General features: G+C 39.6%; 1 protein-coding gene across 13 annotated transcripts in view; it reads left to right on the top strand.

Annotated features, from left to right (window-relative positions):
* The first annotated feature begins 1,848 nt into the window (after positions 1-1,848).
* lrrfip1b (leucine rich repeat (in FLII) interacting protein 1b) overlaps positions 1,849-19,161 on the top strand; it is a 53,108-nt gene continuing 35,795 nt past the window's right edge. For 4 of the 13 annotated variants that reach the window (XM_022675318.2, XM_022675325.2, XM_022675322.2 and 1 more), the window contains exon 1: positions 1,857-2,615. In XM_022675318.2, the coding sequence (XP_022531039.2) occupies positions 2,526-2,615 (90 nt within the window). In that variant the 5' untranslated portion in view covers positions 1,857-2,525. Of the gene's footprint in view, positions 2,616-19,161 lie in introns of all 13 variants that reach the window. The other 9 variants (XM_022675315.2, XM_022675317.2, XM_022675320.2 and 6 more) reach the window with 6 other exon arrangements.

Below are 19,161 nucleotides of genomic sequence, written 5' to 3' on the forward strand. Positions count from 1 at the left end.
TATCAAGCAACATCCTGTCCTGGAAATCACTAAGCAACATCATGGTAACCCACTATAATGTCAAAGCAGTCTAATTCCCAATTAACAACACCATAGCAACCACCTGGTACACCACAGCAACTACTTAGGAACACCAAAGAAACCACTGGGCAACCACTTAACTATGCCTTGAATAGCTTAGCAACCGCCTGGAAAGCCATTGCTATTTTCTGAACCACAAAGCACCAGTACCAGTGCAACCACTTGACAACACCTAAGCAACCACCATACCATACACACCACAAGTAGTTTATATGCTTAGCAACCATCAAGCAACATCATGGCCTTAGGCAAAGCAATCACCTTGCCACACTGTATCCCCATCTAGCATTTGATTAGCAACACCACAACAACCACCTGGAAGTTGCTAGGAGCCATATAGCAACAGACTTGCAACTGCCAGGAAGTTAGAACCATATATGCAGGTAAGACTGCTGTTTTTCTTCCTCCTGTCTTTATTTATCTATTTTCCATCATTTTATTGATTTTTGAAAGTGGCACTCTGCTCCAGGTGTGCTCAGCTTTCTGATTATGATTAAAAACTTAATCGACAGCAGTTTGGAAAGCTTGCGTATCTCAGAGGAAGCACATTGTAGCCCGCACCCTCCCACCCTTCACTCACAATACACGCTTAGCGTTAGCAGCATTGTGTGTGATGGGAGACCTAAATTCAGGGTGGGAACAGGTCATGACTAAACTGAGGGACTGAAGGGGAGGGGAGGTGGTGTACAGGGTTGGGTGTATTGATACTTCTGGCCTTTTTCTGTAAACCACACCTTTTAATTTAATGATTAATGATTAATTTTATTTTTTTCCTACATGGTAAATGTGTAGTGAAGTGATCTATTAGTATATGTAGGAACACATAAGGAATCATGTAGTAACTTAAAAAATAAACCAAAAAATAGGTTCTTTTTATCTGGGGAGCTGTTAACTTGCGGTTTCTAAGGCTCTCTCTGATTAACTAATCCTGTACAACAGAGGGAACTCTTGCTCTTCTATTCTTTCCTGGGGCAGCCCTGATGAGTGCCAGTTTCATCATGATAATGTTTTTAATGTTTTTTTTTTGTGGTGATTGCACTTGAGGATACTTTCAAAGTTCTTGAAATTCTTCTTTTTGCATTGACTGACCTTCATTTCTTAAAGTATTTTTTCTCTTTGCTTAGTTGAGTAGTTCTTGTATGCCAAAAATTTAACTGAATTGAAGTTATTTTAATGTTATTTTTGATGAGCTAGCTAACCTCAGTGATGAGCTAGCTAACCTTAGCCACAAGCTAGTTAAACTTAGCGATGAGCTGCCTAAACCTAGCGACAAGCTAGCTAATTTAAGTGATGAGCTAGTTAAACTTAGCGACAAGCTAGCTAACCTTAGCAGCCAGTTAGCTAACCTTAGTGATGAGCTGTTTGAGGGCAAATTGTGATTGTTGTTTTTTTTTTTTTTTTTTTTTTTTTATTTTATAATAAAAAAAATGAATAGAATTTGATTCAGTTGACTTCATGTGGTGACTTCTGTTTAGGTTTTGGAAGCGACACAGATTAAGCGTCATTTTGATAAATAGAGAAGATAAGTTACTTTAATGTTTTTTGTTTGTTTTTTTTATCTTAAACTTGTCTCTGTCTCGGTTTCTCTCGTTTTGTTTCACTATTTATTGATATAATGGTATTAATCTACTCTAATTATCTTTTATAGAGTGAGTTAAATGAGACGCATTGACCTTGTTAACGTGCTGCTGTCTGCAGTAGGAGCTGGATGGTGAGATCTCAGATAGGTAGGGGAGCAGCAGTGCTATTATAAGGCGCAGGATGGGCTGCCGGAGCCCCGCCTCCTCTCCCAGCCCCAGCCGCATCCACACGCAGCGCTGCCGGAGAGGCCATTGGGCTGGAGCCCGGAACGCGCCCTCAGCCTGGAGCTCCTGATCCGCTCCTGATCCGCTCCTGCTCTGCTTCTGTTCCGGCCTGGAAACCCAACTTTACCGCAGTCTGAGCGCTTCTCCTGCTTCAGAACCGGTCCAGCCCGAACCGCTGCTGCTCCAGACCGACAGAACCAGGAGAAAATCGGGATTCCGGCCTGAAAACGGAGCTTTTTATCAGCATGATCCGCTCCTGCGCTTCACGGAATAACGCTGTATCAACAGCCTTCCGTTATTATGGCGGATTAACGAGCTGTCATCGGAGTTGTTCTCAGTGAGGGACGCTTATAATAATATAAATATTGTTTTTATTGTTATTATAATTTACAGTGATCTGTATTTACAGTAGTAACCCTATACAGCAGATATGAGGCTTCAAGGGGCATCCAGATGGAAACATGGAAACATTATAACTATTAAATGGGTCATCAGGCTTTGATCTAGACCTCTTCTTCAGCTCTTTATCTCCATCCTCCTGCGCTTCTACAGCGGGTTAGATCATTCTCTGGACTCTAAACTGGCCTGGGTCTGGTTTCTTCGCTCTCTGGGAGAATACAGCTGTTATTATTAGATAAAATGAGCGCTCAGGTCACGGGAAGGAAGAGGATTCCCAACAGGGAGAAGCTGACGGCGGAGGATGATGCTCTGAGTCAGATAGCCCGCGAGGTAAGTTAGTTTCATTACCTGACTGATACAAATCTGCTTTAATCTGTGGTTATATTAGAAATGATAAGGCAGGATGGTCTGCTGTGATCATCTGTGATGTTCATCAGCGTCATACTGCGCAAAAACATCGTAAGCAGGAAGTGTGGAGAATCATTTAAGCCTAAAATATTAATATTCATCTAAAAAAAACAGCATTACAGATACATTAATGCAGTTTTCACTTCAAATCTAGCTAGCTGACATTTGGTTGAGTAATTAATACAAGTAATAGACCTGTCACAATATATTCTATCAGAAATTATTACGATATTAAACGAAACAAATATATATTATCATTGTCATTATGAGACCTTTAAACGTCGCTGACATAATAATAGAATACAATTAATATAATAATAGAATAGCATAACAAAGTGTTTACACTAGGTGTGACCAATATGGCAAAACAATATCACAATATTTCAGGGTATATTTAATAATAACAATGACACAATTCTTGTTGATATGACAACACATTGTTTTTTTATTATAAGAATATACTACTAAAGCAACAGAAATATTACTACGTTTATTTTTTGAATTTTGTATAAATATAACAGTTGCCAAAAATTTAGAAGAAACAAAAAATATATAAATGCAAGTTTGTAAACAGTAACTTAGCAATATTATTTTATTTTATACATAATCACTTTTTTAAATCATTTTATACAAATTCTTAATAGAATAAAAAAGTAGCCAAAATAAAGCCTAACACAAAATCAAATAAACTGCAAACAAATCATTAGTAAAAACAGTAAGTAAGTTAAAAGAAAACTAATACAAAATAGACTGTCAAGAATATCACAATATCCACCTTAAAACATTGTATTGGGTACACTCTAGAGCTATAGCAGCATTAACACATGTGCTTCACTTTTTAAGGTGGAATGGGGAAAAAAAATTCAGCTACAACATCAGACTTGTGTTTTCAGTCTTTTTTTTTTTTTAGTCTTTTTATAGTTTATAAGTGGCAGAAACAATAGAGCTTGAATGGGAATAATGGACAGTCTGTAGAAAATCTGTCATTTTTAAAACAACATATAGTATAGTATAGTGTTGCTGTATAAGTTAGTAAGTAACCTAAATAATCTAAATTGCTTATAATTAGAAGGATGCTACAGTAGCTGTGTTATGGGAACCTTTAGCTACACACCAATGACAAAGAGACATTATTATTCTCAGCGTGAATCAAAGGACATTGTTATTTAGCCGAGGATGACCTACATCAGTGGCCACGTCAAGAGCATGCTGAGGGACTGGAGGAGAGTGAGCCGCTGAGCTGCACTGGGTGAATGAATGAATGAATGAATGGATAAAGAGGAACATTAGCTGCATGATCATGAAATAATGATCAGTGCAGGCTGGTGGAGGTAGGCAGAGAGCTGAGAGGAGGTCCTCAGAGCTCTGTGACGTATTTGTGGAGCAGAGAGACAAAAATGCCAGAGAGAAGCTGCCCAGACTGCTGACGTCAGATCCTCCACATCACACCCAGTCAAATACTTCAGCAGGCAGAGCTTACGCACACACACACACACACACACAGCTCACACACACACACACTGCTGCTGTTAGCAACGTGGACATGCTCCTCTGACCTTCAGAAAAGCACTTATATTTGCGTTCATGCTTTTTTTAATGCATCATTCTTTTGCTCAAAAGCCTATTTTTCTATCTTTTTGTGAACCCTTGTGAACCCTTTAGAAAATATGACCTAAAACATGTTAAATTAGACCTAAAATAAGTAAAAAAATAAGTCATAAAAATAGATAAAGAGACCCCAGTTAAACAAATAAGACAAACCTATAATGCTTATTAATTTATTTATTGAGGAAAAAGATCCAATATTACATATTTGTAAGTGGCAAAAGTATGTGAACCCTTGCATTTAGTATCTAGTGTAATTTGCTGCAGTAACTGCTATAACTAAACATTTCTGTAACTGTAGATCAGTTCTGAACACCTTTTTAAAGGAACTTAGGCCCATTACTCCGTACAGAACAGCTTCAACACTGGGATGTTGGTGGGTTTCCTCACATGAACTGATCAATTCAGCTCCTTTCACAGCATTTCTTTTGGATTAAGGTCTTTGGTAGAATGACTTGTATATTAGGGTCATTGTCCTGCTGCATGACCCACCTTTTTATTTGAGATTAAGTTCATGGTGTTCAGATGTCCTGACATTTTCCTTTAGAATTCTATTATCTGATATAATTCAGAATGCATAGTTTCTTCCATGAAAGCAAGATGTCATAGCCCAGATGCAGCAAAACATGCCCAAGCTATGATACTACCACCAACACCATGTTTTACAGATGGGATGCTGGAATGCAGGTTTTTATGATGGAATGCCGTGTTTTCCTTTCTCTAAAGATACAAGACCTTCTTCCAATAGTCTTTTGGCTTGTCCACATGCTTTATTCTTTCTGCAGAGCAGTGTCTTTCTTCTTGCAACCCTGCCATGCACACCGTTGTCAAATATTAACATTATATGTAACACATAGAGAGGCCTTCAGTTGCTTAGAAGTTACCATGGGGTCTTGTTGTGACCTTGCTGACTATTACACGCCTCACTCTTGGAGTGATCTTTGTTGGTCGACCACTCCTGGGAAGGGTAATGATGGTTTTGAACTCTTTTCCAGCCTGATACAGCTATTCACACACTACCAAGACTCATCCAACCATCAGTCAGTTATTATAGAGAGCATGGCTATTTGTTTGTTTGGTTATTTTCTTTATTCGGGTCTTTTAGAAGGTGTATACTGCACTGTGTGGTATCTTGCCGGCTCTGGGAAAAGCTGTTTTGCTGACATGGTCAGCTTTGTCCCTGACACTCCATGACCTCTGAGGTCTGTTGACCACATCTGGAAGGCATTTCCTCAGCGCCAAATCCAGGCACGGGTTCCTCTCTTTAGATTCTGCCTCTAAGATATCCCCCCATATCCTCCCTTATCTGACTTTACCTCCCTCTAATGGGCTGCTTAGCTTCTGGGCTCTTTGGTATATTGTAGGCCTACAGTATAGAAACGTCTGAGGAGCATGATGGACATTTGAGAGCACTGGTGTAGTTCATTACAGGCAGGAAGAGGGTTACAGTGACTGCAGTTGTAGTAGATCATGTGCTCTCTGGTCTTTAGTGTCCTCGTAAACTCTGCATCCGCCTCACTCTCTCGGGATTGGAGGGAAATCTTTTAGAGAAGCTCTTTAAGCTGGTTTGTTACTTAAAACAGGTAATATTTCTGATGACAGACCTGTTTTAGTGCTTTTTACCATAGTGAAAAAGAAGTAGATTAAAGTATACTAAGCATTATAATGCTTTAGTGCACTTATTGTACTTATTATACTTATACAAAAGTCTTACTTAAAGTGTACTTAACTGTACTAAAATATGACTATTTTAAATATACTTAAGTAACATTTAATACATTTAAACATACTACTTTATGTACAGTATGTAACCCCATATTTTATATATGCTTACATTGAATGAGTATTACTGTATTGTATCACTATTATACACAAAGTATATTAGAAATGTATTTAGCATTGATGTTAAATATATGTGACCTATTTCCATTAGCGTACAGATATCCTTTTATGTTCCTGTCTCTTGTAAGAAGCACACTTTTAGTATACTTAGTTGGGTATAAAAAAAAAAAAACAAACATTAGTATATTTGGAAACAAGTATTTTAGAAGTGTATTGAATTAAACATTAAACTAAAAGTGTACTTCATAGTAGTCTATTGTTTTTTTTATTACAAAGTATGATAAAATTTTGAAAGTTTACTTTCAAACATTTGATGAAAGCATAAAATAATGTACTTTTAATATATTTTAAGTAAGTACATACATCTGTTAGACAATTTTAAGTACAATTAAGTATATCTGTATATTTGTTCTTCACCATGGTATATAAGCAACATCCCATATCATTAAAAAAAACATCAAAAAAATGAAAAAGTGCTATGCTAATGGCTGTACTCCTCAGCTAGCGCTGTGTAGCTAATAATACAGTGACTGTAGGGATTATATGAGCTGGAAAGCCTGTTATAAAGTAGTGTAGAAATGGACAGATCCAGAGATTACACTGAGATTTATTAGGTTCCATTGCTCTACTCCCATTAAAAGTGATTTTAGCAAGGCTACGCTAGGCTACTCCAGCCCAGTCACGTTCTTCATCTTCCTGTCCTCAGGCTGCAGCTTTAATCGCCTATTTGCTGTGATTTAAATAACAGACAGAGCCCAGCAGAGCTCCTCCAGAACCGTGGAGGCTAAACCGTGAGCTTTATGAAGCTCTTCACTCCGCTGAAACACCACCACTTTTATTTCCTCAGTTTGTTTACAGCAGTTCTGGGCCTTAGACTCTGAGTTTCAGGAAGACATTAGCATGGACGGGAGCTTGTCCTGACGGTGGCAGTCATGTGAATGTCCTTAAAATGTTTTTTTTTTTTTTTTCCCACCCTTTTCAAGTCTGTGTAGACCAGGCTTTGATAAGTCGAGCTATATTCTGAAAGACTGTGTTGTTTACAATGGGATGTGTGAGAAAAAAAGTACCTAAAATTAAAGTTAAACTGATTTTTTTTACAATAAAAAGTGTAAGAATGCAGCATTTTACTCAATTCTGTACAAACAAGACTGGAGCAAATAAAGTACTTAGTATTTTAGTATGGTTATAGGATTATATTTTAACAGTATATGGTCCCAGAAATGATCAATAACAATATTATTGTCATTTAAGACCAAAAAATTAAGTGGATATAATGATAATGTTATAGCATAACAAAGCAATTACACCCTGTTAAAGAAAACAGCATTTTTAATTAATCATAGTATGTGAAATATATACATTATATACACATTCATGAAGCACTGCTTTTTCATTTAGCATGACTGGCTAAAATACTGTTTACTGTTATATATATATATGTGAACAAATTTATAATAAGGTGCAGTTTACTCTAAAATATATGGGCCAATTTGGCCAGATAATGCTTATTAATTACCACAGCTATGAACAAACACTGTCTCTGCTGCTGCTCCATGCTGTTTACACACTGAGCGCAGTATGTGCTGCGTTCACTGCTCGCAGACGTGCAAACTCTCCTTTTACTACGTGTACATCTACGCTGCAAAAAAAAAAAAAACTGTGTTTAAAAAAATGTGCAGCACAGCACACTGCACATATATACAGATATACGTTTATACACACTGGAATTTTCTCACTATATTTACTTTTTCTTGCTCCTGCGCCAGACAGCTCTGACCAATCAGAGGAGACTGTGATGTGCTCATCTGTGTTTTTTGGTGCACATATTAGTGCGTTTAGGTTTATGCCTGTGTGAAAACAAACCAAACAGAGGGAGAAACGATCCATTAAATGTATTCATCAACTGATCCAGATCCTAGAAACCAAATACAGGTGTGAAAACATGTTAATTCTGTGTGTTTCTGCGATTATATATTTTATTCTTCAATTCTATTAAATCATAGGGCTAATTTAGCTAATATAAAGTAAGTTTCTTTTATACATAAGTTGTTGCAAATATTGTATTTTAACAATATTTCAACATTATTTGGCCAGAAATGAAGTGTAACTAAGCTGTATATAGACTGATTGTGCTGCTGTGGACCTCCAGTACATTAGTTTTGTTCGTTTTAATGTTTGGTTCTTTTATCCAGTTCATTTTTATCCACTTCAGATGAAAGTATTTACAGACGCTGATCCTGGACACACGACTTGTTTAGGATCTCACAGCTGCTGGAGCTCGGTGCAGATCTTCTTGTGGTAAACACTCTGTAATGACACTTCTCACTCCCAGCCTGCTCCTCTGTCTCGGAGTGGTGAGGTCTCTCCGCCGCAGTGTGGTCAGAACCTTCAGAAACGGACTGCAGTGTAAACACAGAGACTGTCCCTCGCCTGTGTTTATATCACAGTTAGAGCCGTGCAGAACGCAGCTGCGCCTGGACCGAAGAGAGAGAGAGCGGCTGGAGCTGCTTTCTGCTGTAGTTTATAACCTCCTCCTTCAGCCATGTTTACTGCACTGCAGACAGATGAGACCGGCTGAAGGATTTCCTCCAAATGTTTGTCCTCTGAGTGAAGGAGAAGAGAGGAGGAAAACTGAAAATTAACACAAATTTACACTCACCTAAACATGCATGCTACTGATGGAAAAAAATAAGAGAGCATTTATTTTTTTTTTAAATGATGAGTTTCTTTAATTGTATCAGATTAAAAACCTCTGGAATATAATCAAGAGGAAGATGGATGATCACAAACCATCAAACCATTTTGCACCAGGAGTAAAGCAGCATGAAGTTATCCAAAAGCAGTGTGTAAGACTGGTGGAGGAGAACATGATGCCAAGACCAGGGTTATTCCATCAAATATTATGAACATTGCATTATTTGAGGTCTGAAAGCTCTTTCTCCAAATAAATGCTCTAAATGACTTAAATATTTTTATTTGGAAATTGGGAGAAATGTTGTCTGTAGTTTATAGAATAAAACAACAATGTTCATTTTACTCAAACATAAACCTATAAATAGCAAAATCAGAGAAACTGATTCAGAAACTGAAGTGCTCTCTTCATTTTTTTTCCAGAGCTGTATATGGCTTGTGGTGAGAACGTGATCTTATCTCAATATACTGCTATAAACAAACACACAGTCTCTGCTGCTCCATGCTGTTTACACACTAAGCGGTATGTGCAGCGTTCACTGCTCGCAGCTACGCGACTCTATTTACTATAATTTTTTTTTTTTTTTAAGTGCAGCATCGAACTTTTAGCATTCTGTGTTAAAGTAGCTTCACACTGCACAGATAAATGAATTTACAGATATACACACTGAAACACAGAATCTTCTCACTATATTTACTTTTTCGCTCTCGCGGCAGACAGCTTTGACCAATCAGAGGAGACGATGTGTTCGTGTGGTTTATTGGTTGACAATTTTTGGTGCATTTAGGTTTATACCTGTATGAAACAAGTGAAGCAACCTGAAACAAGTAAGGGTTGCAGTTCTCAGAGTTGCAGAGATTTTGCTTTGTCTTATTATATTGAAGATTCAACAGAAGTGATCAAAAAAGTTATAGTAATTTAAACTATAAGTAATGAAATAGTGAGGACTGGTTTTACAGTAAATAGAGACACAGAGACGGATAAATGGAGTGGGTGTGATTATCTCAGCATACAGATCAGCGGCTCAGTAGAGTAATAATGAACATGATTATCTGAGGCTGTTAGCTTGATGCTAATGATGCATGTAAAAAACCTCAGGCTAGTAGAAGAAGAACATTACTGGGGTAATTTCTGATATAAACAGGCTAAAATGGGCCTTGTTGTTTTCAGGCACTAATAATAAACAAGTACATTAAACCATCCACACAATATTTATGTGCTACACTACAATGACATGCCAAAAGTCATGGGATAACAGTATTTAACATTTGTATTGCCTCAATATGAGTCCTGCAAAGTTGAAGTTGATGTTGTCCTAAAAGGTAGCCCAATGCCCCTAAGCTCTGAGGAGGTTTTGTAAGCCAGTGCCCACGCCCCCAAGTGGCAACCAGGGTGGGGTAACACCCCCCCTCCATGCTTTCCAGCACTGAGGAGCTTCTGAAAGCTGGTGCCACAAACCCCCAATTCAGGAAACATTGGAAAGCCAGCACCACACCCATGAAAGAGTGACCTTTAAAACATTTGGCTACCAGCAATATGTTGCTCTATAATAATAAAATATAGAGGTCCTGCTTAAAATGCTTAAAATGCTCAAAAATGAGATGCAAATACAACAGAATTTAGATATTTGACCATATATGATCAAATGATTCTAGATCAGTAGCCTAAAAATGATGCATAGTGATTAAATATGAGGTAGGACGTGTGCAGGTGTCATGTATCACAGTATAAACCAATAGGGAGTGGGAATGGTATATGTTTATACTTCTCTACATCCAATCAGAATCAGATTCACTCTATCTGGATGGAGAGATTTATCTGGATAGGGGTTTTATTGAACGATGAGAAGCCGGAATGAAAACCAGCTGAAATGAAACAGGAGTAACGAGGCTGTTTTTATTAAAATGTAAGGAGGAGAAAGTTCAGATTATTGCGTGAAAATGTAAAATAATTACTTCAGTAAAGTACAGATAACCTACATTTCTGTTTAAGCTAATTGATATGATCTCTCAGGGACTGGAGAAAGGAATGTGTAACTCTGATATCTGTAACTGTATGTGATTCTGGGATGAGTAGTTTGACGTGTTAATCAAGTCAAGTCAAGTCAAGTCAAGAGGCTTTTATTGTCATTACATCTGAGTACAGGTACACAGTGTGATGAAATTACGTTCCTCCGGAACCATGGTGCAACATAGAACCACAAGCAATAGACAACATAAAGTGCAGGAGTGACGACAGTGCAACATAAAATTATAAAATTATAACACTAAATAACAATAAATACAATAAATACAAAAGACGAGACAATTTAAAGACAGGACAGTGCAGTACCGATACGGTATAATAAAGTGTATAGTGGGGATAAGGTGCAGAGATGTGTGACATACTGTAACATATAGAACATATATAATCACAGCAGTTACTGAGGTAGAGAGTTTATAGTTTTTAAGAGTTCAGCAAATAAAGTCATGTCAGCCTCTGTGTGCTGACTGTGTGTGTGTGTGGGTGAAGTTCAGTTCTTTGTGAGTGTAAAGGGGGGGGGTGTACAGTTTAGTTTTGTGTGAGTGTGTTGGGTGAGTGGTGGGTGGGGTGGGGGTTCAGTTTTGTCTCTGTGCGTTGAGAAGTCTGACTGCCTGGTGGATGAAGCTGTTGCAGAGTCTAGTAGTGGAGGCTCGGATGCTCCTGTATCTTCTGCCGGACGGCATCAGAGCGAAGAGTCCGTGTGAGGGATGGGTGGGGTCGTCCACAATGCTGGTTGCTTTGCGGATGCAGCTTGTGGTGTAGATCTCAGTGATGGAGGGAAGAGAGACTCCGATGATTTTCTCAGCTGTCCGCACTATCCGTTGTAGGGTCTTGCGGTCTGAGGTGTTGCAATTCCCAAACCAGACGGTAATGCAGGTGCTCAGGATGCTTTCTACAGTCCCTCTGTAGAACATGGTGAGGATGGGGGGTGGGAGATGTGCTTTCCTCAGTCTCCGCAGGAAGTAGAGGCGCTGCTGGGCTTTCTTGGTTATGGAGCTGGTGTTGAGGGACCAGGTGAGGTTCTCTGCAATGTGAACACAGAGGAACTTGGTGTTATCCACAATTTCCACAGCAGAGCCGTTGATGTTTAGCGGGTGGTGGACACCTGGAGCTCTCCTGAAGTCAACAACCATCTCCTTGGTTTTATCCACGTTAAGAGATAGGTTGTTGGTTCTGCACCAGTCCGTCAGCCACTGCACCTCCTCTCTGTATGCTGACTCGTCATTCTTGCTGATGAGGCCAACTACAGTTGTGTCATCAGCGAACTTGATGATGTGGTTTGAGCTGTACTTTGCAGTACAGTCATGAGTCAGCAGAGTGAACAGCAGTGGGCTGAGCACACAGCCCTGGGGGGCGCCGGTGCTCAGTATGGTGGTGCTGGAGGTGTTGTTTCCAATCCTGACTGATTGTGGTCTCTCAGTCAGGAAGTCTAAAACCCAGTTGCAGAGGGAGGAGTTCAGGCCCAGCAAGCTCAGTTTTCCTATCAGATGCTGAGGGATGATGGTGTTGAATGCTGAACTGAAGTCGATGAACAGCATTCGAACATAGCAGTCTTTGTTGTCCAGGTGGGTGAGAGCCAGGTGGAGCGCAGTAGAGATGGCATCGTCTGTTGATCTGTTTGGACGATACGCAAACTGCAGAGGGTCCAGTGAGGACGGGAGCTGGTTTTTGATGTGCCTCATGACCAGCTTCTCAAAGCACTTCATGATGATGGGAGTAAGTGCAATGGGACGGTAGTCATTAAGGCAGGACACTTGAGACTTCTTCGGCACAGGGACGATGGTGGTCGTCTTGAAGCACGTCGGCACGATTGCAGTACTCAGAGAGATGTTGAAAATGTCCGTGAGAACATCCGTGAGTTGTTCTGCACATCCTCTGAGCACTCTGCCAGGTATGCTGTCTGGTCCTGGGGCTTTCCGTGGGTTGACTCTGAGTAGAGTTTTCCGCACATCAGCTGAGGACAGGCACAGTACCTGGTCGTTTGGAGGAGGTGTAGTCTTCCTTGCTGTCGTGTAGTTCTGTGCTTCGAACCTTGCGTAGAAGGAGTTCAGTGCATCTGGAAGGGAGGCATCACTGTTACAAGCAGGGGAGGGTGACTTGTAGTTGGTGATGGTCTGGATGCCCTGCCACATGCGCCGAGTGTCAGTAGTGTCCTGGAAGTGGGCGTGGATTTTCTTTGCGTAGGTGCGCTTTGCCTCTCTGATCCCCCGGGAGAGCTTGGCTCTAGCTGTTCGGAGGCCAGCCCTGTCCCCTGACTTAAAGGCCTTGTCTCGGGATCTCAGCAGCGCACGCACCTCTGCAGTCATCCACGGCTTCTGGTTGGGGCGGGTTGTGATGGTTTTGGAGACAGTAACATCCTCAATGCACTTGCTGATGTAGCCAGTCACTGAGTCTGTGTACTCCTCCAGGTTGATGGAGTCATCAGAAGTAGCAGCTTCTCTGAACATGTCCCAGTCAGTGTGCTCAAAACAGTCCTGAAGAGCAGAGATGGCTCCTGGAGGCCAGGTTGTAACTTGCTTCTTCTCTGATTTGGCACGTCTGATGAGCTGTCTGTATGCTGGGATGAGCATGACAGAAATATGATCAGAGTAGCTGTAGTGGGGGCGGGGCTCTGCTCTGTACGAACCGGGAATGTTAGTATACACACAATCGAGCAGGTTAGCTCCACGGGTTGGGAAATCCACATGTTGGTGAAAGCTGGGCAGCAGAGCCTTCAGATTACTGTGATTGAAATCACCAGCAACAATAAACAGTCCGTCGGGGTGTGAGTTCTGGAGTTTGGAGATAACAGTGTACAGTTCTTGCAGAGCGTTAGCATTAGCACCGTTAGCATTAGCATTAGCACTGGGTGCTACATACACTGCTATTATGTAGACGCTGCTAAGCTCTCTGGGCAGGTAGAATGGCCTGGCTCTGACTACAGCAAACTCCACCAGCGGCGAGCAGTAGCTGGAGATCAGCGCAGCGTTGTTACACCATGCTGTGTTGATGTAAACACACACCCCACCTCCACGTACTTTGCCCGAGAGGCCGGCGTCGCGGTCCGCGCGGTAGCTTAGCATGCCGCTCACCTCAATCGCGGAGTCCGGGATGGAGTCCGTTAACCACGTCTCCGTGAAAACGAACACACAGCAGTCTCTGAACTCGAGCTGGGATGTCCGCTGGAGCCGGAGATAGTCAATCTTGTTCGGCAGGGAGCAAACGTTGGAGCGAAGGAGGGATGGAACCGCTGGCCGGCTGGAGTTAGCCATTAGCTTAGCGTGGACACCGGCTCTCTTACCGCGCTTTCGGCTCCTCGCGCAACGCTTGCGGAGAGACCTCTTCCGGCTAGCAGGCTCAGGAAACGCCGCGGATCTTAGCAGGCCTAGCGCGCGTAGCTCCGCTCGTAGACCGTCTGTAAGTACAGACTTTTGTTGATTTTGCAGGTCTAGCAGGGTCTGTCGGTCGTAAGTTGTTCCCATAGCAAACTTTTGCATGATTGCGAGTTCAGATCGGATTATTTACACAGAAAAACAAACAAAAGCACCGTGTTTTGCTTCCGGAGTGGCCGCTGCGACTGCTCGCGCCGCCGACAGGAAGTCGAATCAGGAGCTGTAGGAACTCTTTCTTTAACACAGATTTATTTCTCATACAGAAGCAGGAATTACATCATTCCTCTGTAATCTATATTTAACGCTTGCTTTAGTTCAGCTTGTGAAACTCAGTGGAACATTTGACCAAATTCACTTTCCCATCTTCCCCCTCTCGTTTTCCGACCGGTGACTCCCAGAGCAGGAAGCAGCCGGCCGTTAGTCCTGTGTTGGTGCTGTGTTTGGATTGTGTTAGTGTAGTGTAATGGCTGTATTAGCCCAGTGTTAGTTTTGTGTTAGTGATGTGCTAGTGCTGTGCCATTTCTGTGTTAGTGCTGCTTTAGAACTGTTTTAAAGCTTTGTTAGTTTTGTGTTAAGACTGTGTTAGGACTGTGTAAGTGCTGTGTGAGGACTGTGTTAAAGCTTTGTTAGCACTGTGTTAGGGCTGTGTTAATGCTATGTAATGACTGTGTTAGTGCTGTGTTATTGCTGTATTAGTGTTGTGTTATTGCTGTGTTAGTTCTATGTAATTATGTTTTAGTGCTATGTAATGACTGTGTTATTGCTGTGTAAATGGTGTGGTATTGCTGTGTTAGTGCTGTTAGTACTGTGTTAGTGCCATGTTAGTGCTGTGTTAAGACTGTGTTATTGTTGTGTTAGGACTGTGTTAGTCCTGTTTTAGTGCTGTGTTAGTCCTGTGTTAGTGCTGTATTAGAGCTGTGTTAGGACTGTGTAAATGCAGTGTTTGTGCTGGGTTAGTCTTGTATTAGTGCACTATTTGCGCTGTGTTAGAGCAGTGTTATTGCTGTGTTATTCCTGTGTTATATTACTGTGTTATTCCTGTGTTAGTGCTGTGTTAATGCTGTGTTATTTCTGTGTTATATCGCTGTGTTATTCCTGTGTTAGTGCTGTGTTAATGCTGTGTTATTTCTGTGTTATATCGCTGTGTTATTCCTGTGTTAGTGCTGTGTTAATGCTGTGTTATTGCTGTGTTATATCGCTGTGTTATTCCTGTGTTCATTCTGTGTTAGTACTGTATAATGGCTGTGTTATTACGGTGTTGCTTTACTAAGAGTAAGGCGTAGACACAGGCATAGACACAGGCGTAGACACAGGCGTACACAGGAAGGGGTGTGGTTTGGGCTGGTGAGGGGAGGGGTTTAGGCTGACCCTGTGCAGAGGGCTGTGTTTCGGGGGGCAGTTATCAGGGAGGGAGAGATCAGGCGAGAGAGTGGCGTTACTGTGGAGGATTGGACGCTCTCTCTACCCACTGACCTGCATCTGTTAAGCCTCTCGACAGCGTCAACAACATCCTGCGCTAATCTTCAGTCCAGGAAACAGAGTAATGTCTCTTTGGCAGGTCGTCTCTCTCTGTTTAGATCCCTGGACGCGGTCGATGTTTCCACAGGAGAGTCCCAGATTTAGATGCTCCTTACAGTGAGAATTAACAGCATGTAGATGCCTCATAGGTGCTTAACTAACATTTAAGTTAAATGTAAATTACTGTTTATTAAAAGTAACCCTAACTTAACCTTTAAAAACTTGTTTTTTATTAATGTTTGGGTTTTTAGATTGGGTTTGGGTTAGGTTTTAAGTTTTATTTAAGGTTAGAGTAAAGGTTAACATAAGCATTAAAAGCTTAGAGTTCAGCTGCGCTTAATAGACATTCAGTTTGACGTCAGTTGAATGTTACTTGTGCATCTCTGAGACATCTACAGTGGACCATCCTAATAGAGATATGATTAGAATAGTAGCACTGCTGAGGTAAACGTATGATTAGAATTGCAGCACTGCTGAGGTAAGTTTATGATTAGAATATAATTAGAATAGCATCACCACTGAAGAAGAAAAACGGATGATTAGAATAGTAGCACTGCTGAGGTAAACGTATGATTAGAATATAATTAGAATAGAAGCACTTTTGAGGTAAAAGGTACAAATTAGAATATGATTAGAATAGTAGCAATGCTGAGGTAAACATATGATTAGAATATAAGTAGAATAGTAGAACTGCTGAAGTAAACATACACATTAAAATAGGAGCACTGATGAGGTAAAAGGTACAAATTAGAATATGATTAGAATAGTAGCACTGCTGAGGTAAATGTATAATTAGAATATGATTAGAATAGTAGCACTGCTGAGGTAAACGTATTGTGTTCGGTTAATGTGTCTGCTGGAATAAAAAGTGTTTAAAAAAAACATTTAAATGTTTTTTTTTTGTGAACCTTTATTGCTCTTTTAGTACATGTATGCTGTTTATGATTAAGTTGCTGGGTAGACTAAGGTGCTGGGCAGGGAAGAAGTGGTGCATTATGGGACTTGAGTGAGTTCTAAGAGCGGATTAGTCTGGTGTGTGTGTGTGTGTGTGTGTGTGGAGGGGGGTGTGTATCCACGCCATGCTCCCCATGAATTCCTAATCCACCCCCCCCTCCTCTCAGACAGTAGAAGCCTTCAGTAGTATTAGCGTATGCTACATTTAGCCTGACTGTAAATGATGATCAGAGACGTTTTTACTGAATAAAAGATCTGCCTTATACAGTTTGTGAATCAGTTTCTCTGATTTTGCTATTTATAGGTTTATGTTTGAGTAAAATGAACATTGTTGTTTTATTCTATAAACTACAGACAACATTTCTCCCAAATTACAAATAAAAATATTCTCATTTAGAGCATTTATTTACAGAAAATGAGAAATGGCTAAAATAACAAAAAAAGATGCAGAACTTTCAGACCTCAAATAATGCAAAGAAAACAAGTTCATATTCATAAAGTTTTAAGAGTTCAGAAATAATCAATATTTGGTGGAATAATCCTGGTTGGTTTTTAATCACAGTTTTTTTTTTTAATGCATCTTGGCATCATGTTCTCCTCCCCCAGTCTTACACACTGCTTTTGGATAACTTTATGCTGCTTTACTCCTGGTGCAAAAATTCAAGCAGTTCAGTTTGGTGGTTTGATGGTTTGTGATCATCCATCTTCCTCTTGATTTTCTTTATGGATTTTCTGAGGATTTACGCTATTGTTCAAACGCTTTAGAACAGCCCTATTGTTTAGTAGTCCAGTAGCTGATACCGAGTTATCTTCTGCAGACTCTTGGTATTTTAATCTCAGTGTTTTCATGAGATAAAGTCACCTGGAATAGTTTTCTCAGCATCTTGAAGGAATTTTTTTGATTTATTTTTTTTAGCTAAAAGGAAATATATGATATGTATCTTAATATTTATTTCTTTTAAAAAAAAGGCGATATACAATATAGAAAGGCCATATACAACATATATCTTATGTCATAAAATTGTTTTTTTAGCTGAAAGGAAATATAAGATACATATCTCAATATTTTTTAGCTGAAAGGTGATATAAAATCTATATATCGCTATTTTTTAACTGAAATATTATAATATAATAATCAGTCATCTATATCTGTGTCTTTTGATTTTCTTGGCCTTTAGCATTTTAAAGAAATCATCTAAAGCCGTTTCCAGCCATGATATATCTTGATATTTTTAATCTAAAAGGCAATATATGATATATATATATATATATATATATATTTTTTTTTAGCTGAAAGATGATATAAAATCTATATATATATATATATATACATATCAACATATCTTTTGTTAATCTAGGCCTTCAGCATTTTTTAAGAAAGCATCTAAAGCAGCTTCCAGTCACACTGAACTCTCTGAACTGAGGCTGTGGACTGCAGCCGTGTTTTCTTTGGATCTTTATCCCGTTTTTAACTCCAGCTAAAAATCTCCACAGCAGAGCAGAGAACAGAGAGCAGAGCGTTTCTAAATAAGATCCCTGACTCAGAGCTCCTGCCTTCATTTCTCCCAGAGCAGAAAAAGGAGCGCGAGGTTTACGCAGTGTTTCCATGGCTGGGTTTTCCTGCTGAGTGGACGGCTCGGCTGTTCTCAGGCCCGGCTGTGGTCTGGTTATTGAGAGGAGGGTATTTTAAGCTGTGGTGAAGTCTGACAAGAACAAATTGGAATGTGAAGATTATTGTGTTTATTATACTTTGTCATGTGTGATACAGATGTTTTATTTTATTTTTAGTGTGGCCATGTGAACAGCAAAAACACACTCTGAATCTTTTTTCTTAAATCCAGTTTTATAAGTGATATTTAAAACTGATATTCATCTTATTCACTGAATTAAGACTCAGCCTAAAGAGCCAGACAGGAAGTCATGCAACTTTTACATCATGGAGAAAAATTAATAAGACTGTGAGGAGAAGAGAAAATGGAGATGTGTGCATGGAAATATGACGTGTTTATTCTGAATTCAAAGGCTTGTGTCACCAGTAGGGCTTGGCGATATGGATCAAAACTAATATCTTGATATTTTTTAGCTTAAAGGTGATATACGATATATCTTGATATATTTAGCTCTCCATATTTTTTACCTGAAAGATGATATGCGATATTTAACCTCATATTTCTTAGATAAAAAAGAGATATATGACATATATCTCAATATTTTTTAATTGAAAGGCGATATACAATATCTATCGCAATATGTTTTAGCTAAAAGGTGATATATGATATACATCTTGATCATTTTTAGGTGAAAAATGATATACAATATATATGTATATTGGCATTGTTGAGCTGAAAGACAATATGCAATATTTATCTCAATATTTATTTAGCTAAAAAAAAGTGATATACAATACATATCTCAATATTTTTTAGCGTAACGGCAAAATAAGATATATCTCAATATTTATTTA

This window comes from Astyanax mexicanus, chromosome 5 (assembly GCF_023375975.1).
Source record: "Astyanax mexicanus isolate ESR-SI-001 chromosome 5, AstMex3_surface, whole genome shotgun sequence".
Classification (NCBI taxonomy): domain Eukaryota; kingdom Metazoa; phylum Chordata; class Actinopteri; order Characiformes; family Acestrorhamphidae; genus Astyanax; species Astyanax mexicanus.